The following is a 19,170-nucleotide window of genomic DNA, read 5'->3' on the forward strand; positions in this document are numbered from 1 at the left end:
AGGATACCAATGGTACATGTGGTTAGGGCTACCTGAGGTGTGGCTAGGGCTACCTGAGGTGTGGTTAGGGCTACCTGAGGTGTGGCTAGGGCTACCTGAGGTGTGGCTAGGGCTACCTGAGGTGTGGTTAGGGCTACCTGAGGCATAACCAGGATTCTCGCCAATGTTACATGTGGCTTGGGCTACCTTAGGTGTGGCTAGGGCTACCTGAGTTGTGGCTAGGGCTACCTGAGGTGTGGCTAGGGCTACCTGAGGTGTGGCTAGGGCTACCTTAGGTGTGGCTAGGGCTACCTGAGGTGTAGCTAGGGCTACCTGAGGCATGGCCAGGTGTCTCACCAATGTTACTAGTGGCTAGGGCTACCTGAGGTGTAGCTAGGGCTACCTGAGGCATGGCCAGGTGTCTCACCAATGTTACTAGTGGCTAGGGCTACCTGAGGTGTGGTTAGGGCTACCTGAGTTGTGGCTAGGGCTACCTGAGGTGTAGCTTGGGCTACCTGAGGCAAAACCAGGAGTCTCACCAATGTTACATGTGGCTAGGGCTACCTGAGGTGTGGCTAGGGCTACCTGAGGTGTGGCTAGGGCTACCTGAGGTGTGGCTAGGGCTACCTGAGGTGTGGCTAGGGCTACCTGAGGCATAACCAGGAGTCTCACCCATGTTACATGTGGCTAGGGCTACCTGAGGTGTGGCTAGGGCTACCTGAGGTGTGGCTAGGGCTACCTGAGGTGTGGCTAGGGCTACCTTAGGTGTGGCTAGGGCTACCTGAGGTGTAGCTAGGGCTACCTGAGGCATGGCCAGGTGTCTCACCAATGTTACATGTGGCTAGGGCTACCTGAGGTGTGGCTAGGGCTGCCTGAGGTGTAGCTAGGGCTACCTTAGGTGTGGCTAGGGCTACCTGAGGTGTGGCTAGGGCTACCTGAGGCATGGCCAGGTGTCTCACCAATGTTACATGTGGCTAGGGTTACCTGAGGTGTGGCTAGGGTTACCTGAGGTGTGGCTAGGGCTACCTGAGGTGTGGCTAGGGCTACCTGAGGCATGGCCAGGTGTCTCACCAATGTTACATGTGGCTAGGGCTACCTGAGGCATGGCCAGGTGTCTCACCAATGTTACATGTGGCTAGGGCTACCTGAGGCATGGCCAGGTGTCTCACCAATGTTACATGCGACTAGGACTACCTAAGGTATTGATATCAGTGTGCAACACCGCCCCAAGCAGGGCTATGAGGTGCTAAATCTGTCCGTTGATGATAATTGTCACCCGTCTATTGATTATTATTGAACCCAACTATCCATCACACACACCTTTATTGATCCTAATACCATCACTCAACTCTTTGCTGGTACTGTCACCTGTGCAACTTTCACTCATGTTAAATAAGACGGGCATGCTTCTTAAGATCAAACGTAACAGGGTTCGATCCCTTGATCAAATGTCAGCAAAAGTTAAGGGTTCCCCACCTGTCTGTTGGTGTCGAAGTTGATCATGGTGCGGTTGTGGTACCAGAAGACGTACTCAGGCGTCTGTGTGTGCTGACGTAGAGTGCAGTTGAGTACCACTGCACTCCCCTCCTGCACGTGCATCTCCGGCCCTCCGGCGATCTCAGCCGACGCTTCTGGAGGTGGCCAAGATGGTTGAGTAATTAAGTGTCTGTCTTAATAACTCACTCACACACACTCTTCCTTTTTCTTCTTCTTTCTCTATCTCTCTCTCACTCTCTTTCTCATTCTCGCTGTCTCTCTCTTTCTGTCTCTCTGTCTCTCTGTCTCTCTGTCTCTCTCTCTCTCTCTCTCTCTGTCTCTGTCTCTGTCTCTGTCTCTGTCTCTCTCTCTGTCTCTCTCTCTGTCTCTGTCTCTGTCTCTGTCTCTGTCTCTGTCTCTGTCTCTCTCTCTGTCTCTCTCTGTCTCTCTCTGTCTCTGTCTCTCTCTCTGTCTCTCTCTGTCTCTGTCTCTGTCTCTCTCTCTGTCTCTCTCTCTGTCTCTGTCTCTGTCTCTCTCTCTCTCTGTCTCTCTCTCTGTCTGTCTGTCTGTCTCTCTCTCTCTCTCTCTCTCTCTCTCTCTCTCTCTCTCTCTCTCTCTCTCTCTCTCTCTCTCTCTCTCTCTCTCTCTCTCTCTCTCTCTCTCTGGTGGTCTGGTGGATACTCACGTGTGATGGTGAGTGTGGAGATGAAGACCATGGGTGGATGGGTGGAGAGTTGACACACGTACTCCCCAGCATCCCTGGCCTGGGCGTACCGCAGGTGGAGCGTCCACTCCTGTCAAGGGCAATCATTCATCTGTATTGATGTACATGACAATATATTTGCTTCATTATCATATACATTGATATTAGGCTCTTCACACCTAACTTCTCCTCACACTACTTCTCTTTTACCACTATCGTCTCTTCGTTCCACCATTTCCTCTTGTTCCTCTATCCTCGTTTCCTCTGGAAGTCTCTTATCCACCTTGCCGATTTTATCTTCCCTCTCCTTGGCTTTTATCCATTTGCCCTCATTTCTGATTCTTCCCTCTCCCTTCGTCACACTTCTCTTCCTCTCCAATCTTCTCCCCGCCCCCTTTCTCTCTCTTCCCTTCGCATCTCCTCTCCACTTCCTCCATCCTCCTCTCTCTCTTTTCTCTGCTAGTCTCCTCCACCTCTATCTCATTTATTCTTCCCCTCTCTTTCATTTCTCTCCCCTACCCGTTTCTCATGTTAGTTCATTTCTTCTTTTTCTCCTCTTCTTCTGTTCCCCTCTCTCCTCCCATCTTTTTAATCTTACTATCTTCCTCTTCTATCCTCTGCTGTATTCTTCCTCTACCCATTCTCCTGTTTCTACTCTCGCCCGCCTCTTCTCTTCCGTCCTCTTTTTAATTTCTTACTTTCTCTCTCTACTTCTCCCCCTATCCCATTTCTACTTTACCACCGCCCATTTCTCTCTTTTAATTTTCCCCTTCCCTATACTCTGCTTTCCCCTCCATTCCTCTCTTCTCTCCTTTCACTTCCCCTTTTCTCTTCTCCCGCTTCGCTTTCCTCACTTAAATCTATAAATAATTCATTTTCGAAACAGACAAATGGGAAGCTTTACTAATGCTTCAAAGAGGATGTTAAATGCATGTTAAATCCTGATCTTCCCAGGTACCCAACTAATTATTAATCTTTTTTATTTGCAAAATGAGCAACGCGGTCCACTCTAAACTCTAAAACATGTGACTTCTGTTCGAAACAATTTATAATAGTTAGGTATTTGGTATGTGTGATCCCTAATTATAATTCCTTACATAAGAGATATAAATTTTCGTTTCCCCGATTGTTCAAGGCCTTTCGTGTTGTCTACACTATTTTGACTCATTTTATTATTAGGGGAGGATTTACTGGGCGCAATTCCTTAACTGTAGCCTCTGTTTAACGCAACAGTAAAATGTGTACTTGGATGAAAAAACGATTCTTGGCGGCAGGGGATCGTATTCCAGGGACCATAGGATTAAGGACTTGCCCGAAACGCTACGCGTACTAGTGGCTGTACAAGAATGTAACAACTCTTGTATATATCTCAAAAAAAAAAAAAAAAAAAAAAAAAAAAAAAAATTATTAAACCCAGACATGCGTCTAAACGCTTTAACATATTGTATGATTAAACTAAAAGCATATGTGTAAACCATAATAATGAACTAAAAGCATATGTGTAAACCATAATAATGAACTAAAAGCATATGTGTAAACCATAATAATGAACTAAAAGCATATGTGTAAACCATAATAATGAACTAAAAGCATATGTGTAAACCATAATAATGAACTAAAAGCATATGTGTAAACCATAATAATGAACTAAAAGCATATGTGTAAACCATAATAATGAACTAAAAGCATATGTGTAAACCATAATAATGAACTAAAAGCATATGTGTAAACCATAATAATGAACTAAAAGCATATGTGTAAACCATAATAATGCGTATTATTAAATGCAGGGCAAATGTCTAAACTATAAAAGCGTGTATTTTAAACCCTATCTTGAGGTTATCTTGAGATGATTTCGGGGCTTTTTAGTGTCCCCGCGGCCCGGTCCTCGACCAGGCCTCCACCCCCAGGAAGCAGCCCGTGACAGCTGACTAACACCCAGGTACCTATTTTACTGCTAGGTAACAGGGGCATAGGGTGAAAGAAACTGCCCATTGTTTCTCGCCGCCGCCTGGGATCGAACCCAGGACCACAGGATCACAAGTCCAGTGTGCTGTCCGCTCGGCCGACCGGCTCCCTTAGGCATGAGTGAAAACTATTAAAGCACAGTATATATATCCTCGTGAAACGGTTGTATACATAGTAACTATGTGAGAGAAAGTACCCACAGGTAGTGATGGAGAGCAAGTACCCATAAGTAGTGATGGGAAGAAAGTAAACCACCTTTTGTACTAAAATCTCTATCGAGTCCGGGAACATCATGCTAAAATCCTAATGTAAATATTCCCAAGCCTAGCATGGCACATATATGTATAATATTAGTCCTAAGATAGCGTGTATGAGACCTAGGATTCTAAGCATAGTTTAGATTAGTCGGGTCTTATATTAATGTTGCGGCTTAAAGGTTTCTAGTTTGTCCAAAATCAATACTACAAAGTCAAATTCCTGTTCATCCATGACTAGATATTGGTACTTTCTCCCAAATAGTTACTATAAGTACTGTAGTTATAGGAGGATGGACTGACTGTATGATTAAACCCAAGAATCGTGTGTGACCAATTTTTTGGCAATTTCTTTAAAGTTTTATTCAGATATGCAAAAGACGCAACAGATTTCGAATATATTGGATTTTTTATTACTTACAGATTATTATATAAGTTTTTTGGTAATATTTAATCACCAATTTCAGAATACATTCATACAGCCATATCGCCAAGTTTTTTTTTTAAATAAAATATTAAAACTATCATGTACATTAGCAGCTTCTGACAATATAATTAACTACATAGATCATCCAGGTCTCAATTATATACCAATAATTTAATACTTCTCATATAATATATAAATTTATATGCAAATTAGTTGGATGTTATTGTTATTTGCGGAAAAATTTCATATCAGATACAAAATTTTATTGAAAGCTGTAATATATTAATCAGATTTTCAAATTCCATCTGCACTTTGAAAATGTATTTCTAATACTAAAATATTGAAACTACTTGATAGGATTTACATGTATACAGGTGAAATATTAAAAAAAAAAATGAAAAATTGCAAAGGTTTGAGTGTGTTTTGAAGTATGTTTTAACAAAGCATTAAACTTTTTTTGTTTACGCAAACACTCGAGATCCGGGAAGAGCCTCAAAATCATGTTCGAGATTTGGAATGATCTTCGAGGAGTCTGCAAGCTTCACTGATGCTGGGATCTGGAGAGATCCCGGAAAGGTCAGGAGTCAGTAGTGAGGAATCTCGCACTTCACAAAGATGTGTAAGGTAAAAATCCTAGGTACAAAATATGATGCTGTGGAAATAGTATTTGGTAAATATCATAGCCTAGGCTATCATAGTAAAGATAGTTGGCAGTACAAAAAAAAATGGTTACAATTCACATGATCAGATTTAAGACATTTAGATCGACATTTAGACACAGACATCGACATTAAGACGTAGATAAACATTTAATAGACGTGCTTGGCTACCAGAGGTCAATGTTGCAATGTCAAGCCCCCGTTTTAAGAAGTTGCAACTACTATATATAGACAATGATCCCATACGAGTATTATACCTGACAACACTCAGTAATGTGAAGTTGTGGCTCAGAGCTTGACTTAAGCAGGTAGGCCATGATTTCAAAATTATTACAAATTTACGTGATATTAGAAGCTTTATTCCTATTTATATAGTAATAATGTGCATTAATAATATAGAGAATCACACTTGTTACCAGCATTCTATTCTTCACAGTTTTTTAATATGATCCCATTTATGTGTACACCCGTACACAGTGATGAGGAGGCCTGGTCAACGACCGGGCCGCGAAGGACGCTAAGCCCCGGAACAACTCCAAGGTAACCCGTCTGTTTCTTTTATTCCTGGTGAGACAGTAAGCCTCGTTTGTCACCTGCTTATGTATGTAATTTAATACCATATTTAAACACAGTGCGTAGAGCTACGAAAACTTTATGTGAGATAGATTCTAGTTTTTACAAGCGATTACTTGTAATATATGGACATGTTGGTTGAAGTATGTTGACATTTAGATACTTTGTATCTGTGAAATGGTTTTACGGTTGTTGTATATCACCTTAGTAGGAAATGTTGCCGTTAGGTTTCAACATGTCTCTTTTAGGAAGACATGCTCATGTCTCATGCAAAGAAGAAAAAAGATTTTGAAACATAAATCTTAAATCCTTTAACATTTAATCAATATTGTTTTCCTGACAGATATATGTATTTGACTTATTACAATGGTGTTCACACCCCATACCCCTTTTCTTTGGATCACAAAATCCTGGTTGGGCACCGGTTTGGACCTCCAGAACCTCTCAATGAATTCAGAAGAGTGTCGGGTTGACGCTTTTATCCTATCGCAGTTGAGTGGGTTAAGGCAGGTGTCTGGGACTTACCAGTAAGCAGGTTTAAGTTACCTCATTGCCCATAAATCATTTTCTCATTGATATATCACGCCATTGTGATTTCTTTGTGATCTGAAGGCAATCAGGCCTCCCAATAGAACGTCGCATTTTGACGCATACTCTACCTAACGCCAAAAATTGTCGTACTAGAAAATGGTAGCGTCTCGTGAAATAAAAATACTGTCTCGTTTTCTTTTTTGGGTTTTCTGGTAGGTTAGGATAAGAGCTCTTTAGTACGACAGTTTCATGACGTTGGGAAACGTCCTCATAGAATCCTGGTTGGGCACCGATTCGGGGCTCCAGAACCTTCCAGAGCAATGGTTCTAGTGCGATTCATCTTTATTGTCCATAAACATAATGTGAAAACCCAGCGCATCAGTTCAGACTGGCTATGCTAAGCTCATACCTGTAATTTTTAATTTACTTCAATTACAATTTTACACAGCTGCAGTATTTAATTTTATGCATATATGTATTTAACTTTTATTATGCACATGCATATTAATGTATTATTGTATTGTATTATTCTTATATGTTATATTTCATTATGTTGTGTGAGTGGGTAAATGCTTGTTGCACGACTGACGGCCGGCTGGCTTCCTACCTCAGTGTGTGTGTTCGTGTATATACGTCAGAGCAGCCAACCTGTGCAGTGGTTGTTGATCCTTGTTTTCCTTATATGTATACTTATTATTATTTGTTGGTATAATTGAACATCTGCAAATGTTCCGGAATTTGTGTATTTACCTAAGTGTATTGTATGTGTTCTTTTTCTTTACTCTAAGAGGGTTTATATTTATTTACAATCTTGATATTGTTTAATTGATCTATGGAGATGGTGAAGAGCAGTCTTCACTGATCTGTTAAGTTCGGTAGGGGTCACACGTTGCTGTGTGTGCTCTGTTTGTTTGAGCAATTGTGTATTAGGGATATATATATATATATATATATATATATATATATATATATATATATATATATATATATATATATATATATATATATATATATATAATATAGCGGTCGGGCAGGACTCCACAAGCCTTGAGGTGCCAAAAACTGCTCCTAAAAGAGGTTTTTGTCGAGTATGCAACAAAAACACCGCCATAAACTCCAACGGTGGTGTTATCCGCTTTCACACCCTCAACGAGGAAAGATGCAGTGGTTCCCACCAGCTTCCAAAGGGAAGCAATGGCCAGCTGCCATTAACAGTTAGGGAAGAGACTCCCATTAACCTAATCTCATCTGAAAACCTCACCCAAGCGATCATAGCGACGTCTGCTAGAACATTACCACACATCCCAAAAGCAGCCCGACCAAATGCAGCAGCCAAACTCTGTAATCATCTGAAAAGGGTCAATGATGCCCCGGAAAACATTCAAGCGTGGCATAATGTCCTTCTGTTTGGCAATGTATGCCTCACCGTCCCTCCAAGGAGGGACAAATCACTTGCTTCCTCGGTCCTGAGGGCGATAAATGAATACCCAAGGTGGGGATAACCTAGTTCGCCTGCCTCTCCAAGCAAAACACACCCACCGCAGAAAGGGTAACAACAACATACCGGAAACGTACAAAATCAGAAAATTGCTCCTCAAAACTCAGTCACAGCACGGGCCTGCAAAGCAAGCACCCACCCAGAGCCCCTCAAGGCGACAACATCGTTCCGCCATCAGCCGACACCATTTCAGACCCATTAACCGTTGGTGAATCTGAGGTCTACAAAGAAGCCCTTTCTTTTCCACCCGGGTCAGCAGGCGGCTTTACAGGGTTAAAATCCCGACACATCAAGCAAATGTTAAATCCTGCGGTTGGTGATACTGCACAAGATCTTCTTATGGAACTCACAAGGTTCGTCAACATGTGCCTGGCTGGTGATATACCTGAGGTCATCAGGCCTCTCTTTTTTGGTGACTCCCTCTATGCTCTCAAAAAGAAGGACGAAGGAATCAGGCCAATCGCTGTTGACAACACTCTCCGACGCCTGATTGCCAAGGCTGCTACGAGGGTTGTCAGCCAGCAAGCGGCTGAATTGCTGAAACCAATCCAGCTAGGATTTGGAATCCCCCAAGGCTGTGAAGCGGCTGCCCATGCAGCACGAGCATACATCACCAACATTTCTGATGAAAAGGCCCTGCTCAAACTGGACTTTAAGAATGCCTTCAATATGGTCAGAAGAGATGCAGTACTTTGTGCCGTACATCGCCATTTCCGGCCATTTCTACCCGTTCATACTATCGTGCTACAGTGGTGAGTCAAAATTGCTCTTTGGTGAACATGAAATCAGATCATGTGAAGGTATTCAGCAAGGTGATCCTCTTGTCCCCCTTCTTTTCAGCTTAGTCTTAAAAGAAATCACCGAAAGCTTGTCCAGCGAGTTCAAAATCTGGTTTTTGGGTGATGGCAAAAGGCCCTGCTCAAACTGGACTTTAAGAATGCCTTCAATATGGTCAGAAGAGATGCAGTACTTTGTGCCGTACATCGCCATTTCCGGCCATTTCTACCCGTTCATACTATCGTGCTACAGTGGTGAGTCAAAATTGCTCTTTGGTGAACATGAAATCAGATCATGTGAAGGTATTCAGCAAGGTGATCCTCTTGTCCCCCTTCTTTTCAGCTTAGTCTTAAAAGAAATCACCGAAAGCTTGTCCAGCGAGTTCAAAATCTGGTTTTTGGGTGATGGCACTAGCACCGTAGACCACCTCTTGGCAGATATCGGGAAAATAACGGAGCAAGAAGTAAGCCTGGGTCTCTTCCTGAACCCTTCCAAGTGTGAAGTAGTCTCCTCCAACGCAGATATCGTCTGGGTTGGAGGAGACTACTCCAACCCAGGAGGAGACTACTCCAAAAAATCAATTCTCCAAAATTCATGAATTTTGGAGAATTGATTTTTCAATTACCATCAACAGTGAAAAGAAACATAAGAAAGATCGAGAAAATTCGTGTTAGAATTATTAATCTTACTTTTTCGGTCATATTTAATAATATATGTCTACAGTCTCCGTGGTGTAGTGGTAAGACACTCGCCTGGCGTTCCACGAGCGCTGTCATGGGTTCGTATTCTGGCCGGGGAGGATTTACTGGGCGCAATTCCTTAACTGTAGCCTCTGTTTAACGCAACAGTAAAATGTGTACTTGGATGAAAAAACGATTCTTCGCGGCAGGGGATCGTATTCCAGGGACCTGCTCGAAACGCTACGCGTACTAGTGGCTGTACAAGAATGTAACAACTCTTGTATATATCTCAAAAAAAAAAAAAAATACAGGAAAGACTGCTACCAATATATATATATATATATATATATATATATATATATATATATATATATATATATATATATATATATATATATTATATATAGGCTCTGCCGGCCATGTGCCATTATCTTGTGACATCCTGACACATCCTGCAGGGGACTTCCTTCTGGCAGTCCCTATGTCTGCGACAGGCACACGTCTTGATCCGCAGGAGCTCCGTATTGCAGTCGCTCTCCGCCTTGCTGCCCCTATCCACACTGTTCACAGGTGTATTTGCGGCGAGGCAGATGCTGACGAATATGGATTGCATGGCCTGCACTGTGGAAAATCGGGTGGTTGGCACACTAGACACGACGAAGTCAACGACATCATTAAAAGAAGCCTTGCCTCTGCTCAGTGTCCAGCGGAGAGAGAGCCCCGCAACCTACTGAACCGTGACTCTGTTAGCTTTGCCGGCCGACCAGACGGAATCACACTGCGTCCGTGGAAGGGTGGCAGGCAGTTAGCATGGGACTATACTTGCGTATCCACCCTGGCAACGACATACATCACCCTCTCTGCCGGCACGGCAGGAGCCGCAGCGACACACAGAGAAAAACAAAAGTCAGTCAAGTACAGGCAATTAGATCAAAGGTACAATTTCGTTCCAATAGGGTCTGAGACCCTAGGCCCATGGGGTGAGAGTGCAAGAAGGTTTCTTAAGGATCTTGGTTCCAAGCTCATTGACACCACAAGAGACCCTAGAGCAGCAGGTTTTCTCTTTCAGCGCCTCAGTGTCGCGATCCAGAGGGGAAATGCCCGCTGCATCCTCGGTTCCTGCCCGGCGTCGGAGGAGTTCGAGGAAATCTACAGCCTCTAGGAAGCGAACTTTTTCTTGTGTCCTCTTAATGTTCATTTTTTGTATGAAATCAGATATGTAACTGTATAACCTTGCATAATAAAGTGTACATCATAATAAAAAAAAAAGGGGGTGGTAGGAGAAGTGAACACTCTTTCGCATTCAGAGTTAAATGTCAAGTTTTTCCCTGAGTGCTCTGTGTTCCCTTCTCTGAGGCTGTGGGTCCCTATAATTACACCAGTGGTGGTACCCCCCTTATATATAGGCTCTGCCGGCCATGTGCCATTATCTTGTGACATCCTGACCTCACGGGGCCCAGACTCAACAGTGTGCAGTGTGAACATCCTGGGAAGGTGTGAGGGTGGCGGGAAGTGTCCAGGGTGAACTATCGCAACCAAAAACAATCAAACAAGTGGATTGGCAGTGTGGAATCGTCTGAACTGCAGTAAGGGCCAACAAGGGCGCCCTGAGGGGCTCCCTCGGTTATGGTCGTGGGGGGTGAGGGGATGGAGTGTTGTTGTGCGATCAGTCGAGGGGGGTGACCAGTGTGTAAGTGTTTATGAAAATATCCCTGAAAAAATAGATACCTTGGCTCTCGGGAAACAGGTATCGTGTTTTAAGTGCATCGAGCTCACAGTGAACCAGATAATATTGTGCAGTGATATATCACGAAATTATACAAACGTGTTAGTGTCCCCCCCCCCCCCTCCCCATACCCGCTAGTGTGAACCGTCATCCAACCCAAGAGGCTCCCCCCCCACCCACCCCTGCCCCACCCCAACCGCTACCTCCCTGTGCCCACCCCCCTCACGCTACTTCCGCCCAGCGCCCACCCAGCGCCCGCCAAGCGCCCACCGATGTCGCAGGTCACGACTGACAGCCAGGCTTCTCTCAGCCAAGAGGAGCCATCAATCGACGACAGGTATGGCACATGCAAAGTGTGTGACAAGGTGTGGAGACTCAAGCGTAACGGAGATGTGCGCAAGCATGCTCACAACGGAACCGATTGTCCGGGTATGTGGCGCCCTCCCAAGGAGGGTATCAATCAAGGCCCCACTCCAGCAGTCAGGGAAAACACCTCCAACAGCTTCATTTAGACTGAGAATCTACTAGAAGCCATCAAAGCAGCATCGGTTGGAACCTTGCAGCACATCCCCAAAGCTGCCCGGCCCCAGGCAGCAGCCAAACTATCCAGCCTCTTGAAAAAGGTCAATGACTCCCCCGGAACCATCCAAGCATGGCACAACCTTCTCCTGTTTGGAAACTTATGCCTAGCTGTCCCTGCAAGGAGAGAGACATCACTAGCTTCGTCGGTCATTATGGCTATAAATAGTTTTCCTAGAGAGGACAACCAGGCACCCCTCCCCACCCGTGCCAAAAACACCCACGGCAGGAAAGGTATCAACAGCAGAACCGAGGCATCCAAAATCAGAGCAACAGTCAGCAAGAAAATAGAAGAAGGCAACACAATAGGGGCGATCAGAGTCATCACCAGTGACGACACAGTTGCCACCAGGGATGCCGATACAGCACAAGCCCTGAGGGAAAAACACCCACCCAGAGCTCCTCGTGACGACAGTGTTCCCCTAGTCGGTGTCACCAGAGCAGAACCCCTGTGTGTGCTCAAATCCATGGTGCATAAAGCAGCTTTATCCTTCCCACCAGGATCAGCAGGTGGGTTCACAGAACTAAGACCCAACCACATCAAACAAATGCTCAACCCTGTACTGGGAGACATTGCACAGGGCCTCCTGGTGGAACTAACTAGATTCGCCAACACACGTCTAGCTGGCAACATACCAGAGACCATACGGCCTCTCTTTTTTGGTGCTACCCTCTGTGCCCTGAGGAAAAAAAATGGAGGAATCTGACCGATAGCTGTGGGCAATTCACTCCGGCGTGCTCGTCGCTAAGGCTGCTGCTAGAGCAGTTAGTCAGGCAGCAGCCGACATGCTGAAGCCAAACAGCTTCGGTTTGGCATTCCCCAAGGGTGTGAGGCAGCGGCTCATGCAGCTAGAGCCTACATTGCCAACATTACGGATGAAAAAGCCCTGATAAAGCTGGACTTCAAAAATGCTTTCAATCTGGTTAGAAGGGATGCAGTACTCAGTGCAGTTCATTGCCTTTTTCCTTCCCTCTACCCGTTTGTAAACTCATGCTACAGCAAGAATCTAACTCTGCTTTTTGGGGAACATGAAATTGAATCACAAGATGATGTCCAGCAGGGTGACCCCCTTGCTCCTTTTCTTTTCTGCCTAGTTATCAAGGAAGTCACAGATAACCTGTCCAGTGAGCTCAACATTTGATTTTTGGACGATGGTACTCTAGCCGGCTCCCCAGCCTCATTCTTGGACGACATAAGAATAATTCAGGAGCAAGGAGCAAGTCTAGGCCTCACTCTGAACCCTTCCAAGTGCGAAATAACCTTCACCAACCAGCACATTATAGAGCAAATAAAGGGAGTTCTGCTGGATATCCATTTAACAAACCATGAGGACAGCACACTCCTAAGAACTCCTCTTGGAGGGAATGCCATCGACGAGGTCCTGTGTAAGAAGATCACTGACCTGAAGAGGATGAACGAGAGAATTGAAGACATCGATGCTCATGATGCACTTTACCTCATCACCAGATGCTTGTCCCTCCCCAGGCTGACCTACTTTCTTAGATGTTCGCCATCTTTCAATATTATTAAATTAGAAGAGTACGACAGCTTGCTGAAATCAATGTTTGAAAATGCCCTCAACCTTTCTCTCAGCGACTCGGTGGAAACAAGCCTCCCATTATGTCAGACTCGGGGGCCTCAGCGTTCACACAACAACACAAATTGCTGTACCAGCGTTCTTGTCCTCTTCAATGACATCTGACAACCTGGTTGAGGAAATCCTACCTGAGTACCTAGGTCAACGGGCAGGGGTACATGATCCTAGCTTTACGGTCTGCACCACCAAATGGGCCCCTCTTGCAGGACCGGCACCCCAGTCGCCTCCTTCTGAAGCTCACAAGCAATCCAGCTGGGATCGCTGCATTGTCGACCAAGCAGCTGCAACAGGCCTATAAGCTCCGACAACACCACATGGCCCTGCCCCACTTATAGCTGTAGCAGCTCCCCATGCAGGTGACTTCCTATTAGCAACCCCAATGTCAGCAACCGGCACTCGTCTCACACCGCATTCCCTCCAAATTGCGGTGGCTCTCCGCCTCGCTGCCCCAATCCATACCGAATACAGGTGTATTTGCGGCGAGGCAGTGGCCGACAGGTACGGACGGCATGGCCTTCTCTGCCAAAGGACAGGAGGATGGCATGCAAGACACGGCGAGGTTAATGACATTATTAAGAGAAGCCTTACCACAGCCGGTTATCCAGCAGAGAGAGAGCCCCGTTACCTAATGCCTCGCAACTCTGATGAGCCTGTCGGTCGCCCAGACGGGATCACGGTAAACCCCTGGAAGAGTGGTAGACAGTTGGTGTGGGACTACACTTGCATTTCAACTTTAGCCAACACCTATGTTGACTTCAGTGCTGCACAGGCAGGAGGCGCTGCCAATCACCGGGAAGCAGCCAAGTCGCGTAAATTCAGAGATGTTGATCACCACTACAATTATGTCCTCATTGCCTCAGAGACACTTGGTGCTTGGGGTAGAAGTGCTGCTAATTTTTTTAAGAAGCTGGATTCCAAGCTAACTGTTACAACTAGAGACCCCTAGAGCAGCCAGTTTCCTCTTCCAGCGCCTAAGTGTGGCGATCCAGAGAGGAAATGCTCACTGCATCCATGGTTTCTGCCATCCAATCTGAGGAGCTGAAGGAACTCTACAACCTGTGACAAGTAGCCTTGTACCCTGCATGTAACACATGTTGTAATCCTTTTTGTGTGATGAAATTTTAAAATAAAGTTAGATATATACACACATACAAAAATAATAGGGGTGGTAGGAGAAGAAAATGTCAAGGTGTTCAGTGAGGATCAACAAGGTCTTCTCTGAGTACTCTTTATTTTCTTCTCCGAGGCTATTGGTCCCTACACTTGCACCAGTGGTGGTACACCCTTTTAGGTTATTTATAAAATATATATATCCTGAGTCGTGCATTGTTCGTGGATTCACTTGAATGTTATAAGTTACAATTACATTGTATGTATCACATTTGTGTTGTATGCGTGTTGCACATTCATTCTGAAAATCACTAATATTGCACATATTATTCTCTCATTTGATGTATCACAGTTATGTATTACGTATTGCATCCACATCCACATTGTTTTACTTATTGCATTATATTCGTAAGACACTGAACGTATCACTCCAACATTACATGTATCAAACATATAATGAATGTTTCAGTGGACAGTACCACCTTCACTGTGCATGTATCACCCCTCCGATGTGTCACATTAATAATGCACGTATCTTCCCTCAATTGCACACATCCCATCCACAGTATTCTAATATAATTCCTTGGTGGCAATATGTATTCTTCTGACATATACTCTGCGCTTGGTTTGCTGATTTACCTCTTCTGTGATTGACATATGAAGGGTTACAGGATATATTTTTCTTGTTGAACACTGCATGGGGCACACTTTCCAGGTAACTTGCTGATTGGTTAGGTTATTGGTGTTCGCAACCTGCAATGGATCGATTGTGGAGGTCTTAACTTTATTATACAAATGCCCCCCAAGCAGGGGTTAAACTTCCTCACGTCCAGTACGATAATGAGGGAAATATTCTCAGGGGTCAGGGTCAGGGCTGTAGTTATATAATAATAATTTCACGCGTTTATTTCGGGCGTTTGCCCGAAACGCTGTGCGTATTAGTAGCTTTAGGCAGTGTATGTACTAGTTCTGTCTAGAAATCCAACGTTATGTTTGTAACTCATCTTGTATGTATGTACTTTTAAGTGAATAAACATTTGATTTGATTTGAATAATTATTATTATTATATAACTAAAGCCCTGACTATGATTCGTAGGTTTACCTCCCGTATTCGTGGGTCAATTCACTACAACAAAGGTGGATTAGAAATTATAAATCCCTCATTGTTTGTTGTTGACTCACTGCTGAAGACTAAGCTTCAGAATTTGCATACATCTCACATTCTCTGCAGGAATCACTACTACACACTGACCTCATTACATAGTGTATTTGGCTTCATATTTGTATAGTTATTGTGGTTGAACAACACAACTGAGGATCATCAATCGTGAAGAAACTTTAATTTGCAAAAATGGCAGACTGTATTGGAGTCTCCAAATTTACTTTTAACCGTTCAATGAACATTACGTGTACGTACAAATTTTGCCTCGTAAACACGAAATTCACATAAAAATTTAACGCCTAGAAACGAAATTATAATATGATCCTTGTAATAATTATACGTTCACCGCTAAAATTATAGATGATGCGCTTTCAAAAATCAAAATATATACATAATCTTTAGAAAAATTATTTATTCCCTATTAAAAATATTAATAATTAACAGCGACCCACCAGCACTACATATGGTCCAGTCGAGACTGTAGCATATTTAATAAAGTGTCCAAGTGAGGCAGTTTAGTTACGGAAGTCTTAAAGCTGCATAAACTATTGATGTGAGTGAAGCCGATGACAGAAGACCATTATAACAGCTTATGTAATGGATCCAAAGGAAACTTTTTAATGACAGAAAAACAATAGCAGTCCAAATTCTGGACCAAAGCATAGGTCTAAATTGATAGAAAGTAAATAAAAGGAAAAATAATTATTTTCACCAATTATTGTAGGATGGGAACCACTTTTGAATTGCCCGTCGGCGGGAGTGATTTCCCTCAAGCCGATTTCCCAAGTCTAAAGCACTCAAGCAAAGAGCAGCAACGACGCAAGGGAGAGTAGCCTAAAGCACAGTAGTACACTACACACAGAAATCACAATAGCGTGATATATTATCCAGGTTGCAATTCTTTTACCCATGTCGTGGCGCAGTCAACTAAAGCACGTCTGGGTTCATCCCGGACGTACGATCAAACCCTCATCTCGCCCCTTGTGGATTTCTTCACAGTAGTATAGCTAATTTTGACATCAAAATCCAGAAAAATACAAGGTAACTATAAATGTGAGAACTATAGAACACCAGCTAGATTAAAATGTGTGGTGCAGAGTGCACACCGCCATTTTCAACCTCCTCACATGAGTGCACCGGTCAAGTGCACCAAGGCTAAGGTCGTTATTATGAACGTAGTGATTCCATGTAGGGTATCTCCAGACAGTATATGTCATCTGCTGTCAGCTAAAACCACGATGGCCATTGTGACGTTTTTTTATAAGGATAATGCAGCCAATGATATGTATATTGCATTAGTTAACTCCTTGGGGTGAACTATCCAGAAATAGAGTGTAGTGGTAGAAGAGAGATTTTGCGGTGTGGAGGACTAACGTCCCCTCGCCACCTGTATAAACCAGGCCTGCTCCAGTGACGTCAGAGATATCATGCCACCCAAGGGAAGGCTGTGAGTGGAGGAGGCACTGTGGGCTTACCCTCTGATTGGCTCATTTGAAGAGACAAGAGGACAGAGTGTGGGAGCGGCAGCCTATGCCGGCCCACACTGTTCAAGCATTCTGAAGTTGTTGCCCGTCCTTGTCGGGCGTGAAAGATTGTGCTATCGGCCAAATAGCACAGATTTACGTTTATGCGACGGTAAGCCTCACCTCGTTAATCCACTTGGAGTCCCTCTTCCGTGCATTGCTGTCAGAATCCAGTTTGCGATATTCTTGAAGTTAATTGTGATTCGAGACATAGAGAAAGAGAGAGTAGCTCGTGATCACCCGCAGAGTGAAACAGACTACATCAGAATGTATCTCCAGTAAACGTAACCATCCGTCACCCTAGTAATATGAGAAGTGATCTTGAAAGGTTAAGCAATTGTACCCAGTAAGCTGCGAATTTTCCTGGGCGAAATAACTGCTTTACAGACAATTTGGTGATATAATGTTTTTCCCGCCATCAGGGCCTGTCGCCCGTTTGCTCTAACACGTGTTTACATCACCCTGTGTCTCGCGCACACACCCACCCACCCAGTGGGTGCTCATACCTCGCCTCCCAGCTTTGTCATACCGCGCCGGGAACCTGATTTAACAGATGCCAATACCGTTTGGTCACGTCATACTCCACGTGGTTTCGCATGTCACCACGTGCGGAAAGAGCTGAGTTAGATCCTCAATCAACTGCCAATTCAACTACTATATGTATGGGAGAGTTTGAGAGAGAAGGCCGGTCTTATATGTAGGTACTATAATTTTAGCTCTGTATTTTTGTTGTTCATATTTCCTTGTGTTGATTTCATATCAGCCTTCTGACGATGTTGTCTTGTTATCACCTGTTACGGGTGTGAGAAAGTAGTCGAGGAAAGCATGTTAAAAGTGATGATTACATTTTTCCGAGTGATTACTGTAATTCGTCTCTGAGTGTGTATAGGTTAGACCTAATTACACATTTAGTTGTCTTGTAATGAGTGTTTTGTTGTATGGTTAAATTATACAATACTTATCATAGATTTTTCATGTCTGTTTTATCTCGTTCCAGAGAAACCAGAATTTGAGTAAGTCTATTGTGTGGTCGTCTCTGTGATACCCTGGGTTTAATTATGATGTGATCATTAATTAGCCTTTGATTTCTTTGATATTGTGATCTGTGTTGAGAGGCAAGCAGACCAACGAAGGAAATTGTGACAACTGTTAAACGTTTCACTCCAGCCTCTGTCAGAGGAGCGTAACCCCAGGGTAACTGGCAACAGGTAAACAACCAACAACCCAAAGGTCATGGACCTAGGTGTTATATCCGCAATTTACCAGGACACGGAGCAGGAGAGTGCAGGAAGTGAACTGCTGACAGAAGCAAGAAAATGAATGCCCAAATTGCAGGGATCACGTCAGTAGTGGAAGGAAGAGACTCCTTACAGTTTTCGGAACAGTGAGGGGCGAAAATCATCATAGATCAAGGAGCCACTATCAATATGGTGAGAAGAAGCCTAGTCAATCCTGATTGTGAAACAGGTAGAAACATCTGTGTGAGGTACCTAGATGATAGCAGTAGGGACATGGTAGAGGTACACCTGATTGTGGATACGCCTTATGTCCAAGCTAAGATACGAGCCGTGCAGTGTAAACAAGTCGTATATGGTTTATTGCTTGGTAATACTCTAGGAGTGACGGAAGAGATATAAGGTGATATAACTATGTAGTTGAAAGTATCAGGACGTCGTGATGGACCACCAGAAAGTACCATTATGAAGTGATAGACTACCAGAAAGTACCAATATGTTGTGATGAACCACCAGAAAGTACCATTATGTTGTGATAGATTACCAGAAAGTACCAATATGTCGTGATGACCACCAAAAAGTGCCGATATATCGTGATGGATAACCAGAAAAAATTTATATGTCATGATGGTCCACCAAAAAGTACCAATAAATCGAAATGGACTACCAGAAAGTACCACCCACCGCGTCTGAGGGCACACCAGGAGCCCA

General features: G+C 44.0%; 1 protein-coding gene across 1 annotated transcript in view; it reads right to left on the reverse strand.

The window, feature by feature from the left end:
• The window catches only part of LOC123771637 (uncharacterized), a 751,293-nt gene that overhangs the window by 40,006 nt on the left and 692,117 nt on the right, over nucleotides 1–19,170 (reverse strand). Inside the window, exons 6-7 of the mRNA XM_045764252.2 lie at nucleotides 2,141–2,249; nucleotides 1,456–1,610 (exon numbers count right to left, since the gene is read on the reverse strand). Coding sequence (XP_045620208.1) covers nucleotides 1,456–1,610; nucleotides 2,141–2,249 — 264 coding nt within the window. The remainder of the gene's footprint in view (nucleotides 1–1,455; nucleotides 1,611–2,140; nucleotides 2,250–19,170) is intronic.

The sequence above is a fragment of the Procambarus clarkii genome, chromosome 75 (assembly GCF_040958095.1).
Source record: "Procambarus clarkii isolate CNS0578487 chromosome 75, FALCON_Pclarkii_2.0, whole genome shotgun sequence".
Lineage (NCBI taxonomy): Eukaryota > Metazoa > Arthropoda > Malacostraca > Decapoda > Cambaridae > Procambarus > Procambarus clarkii.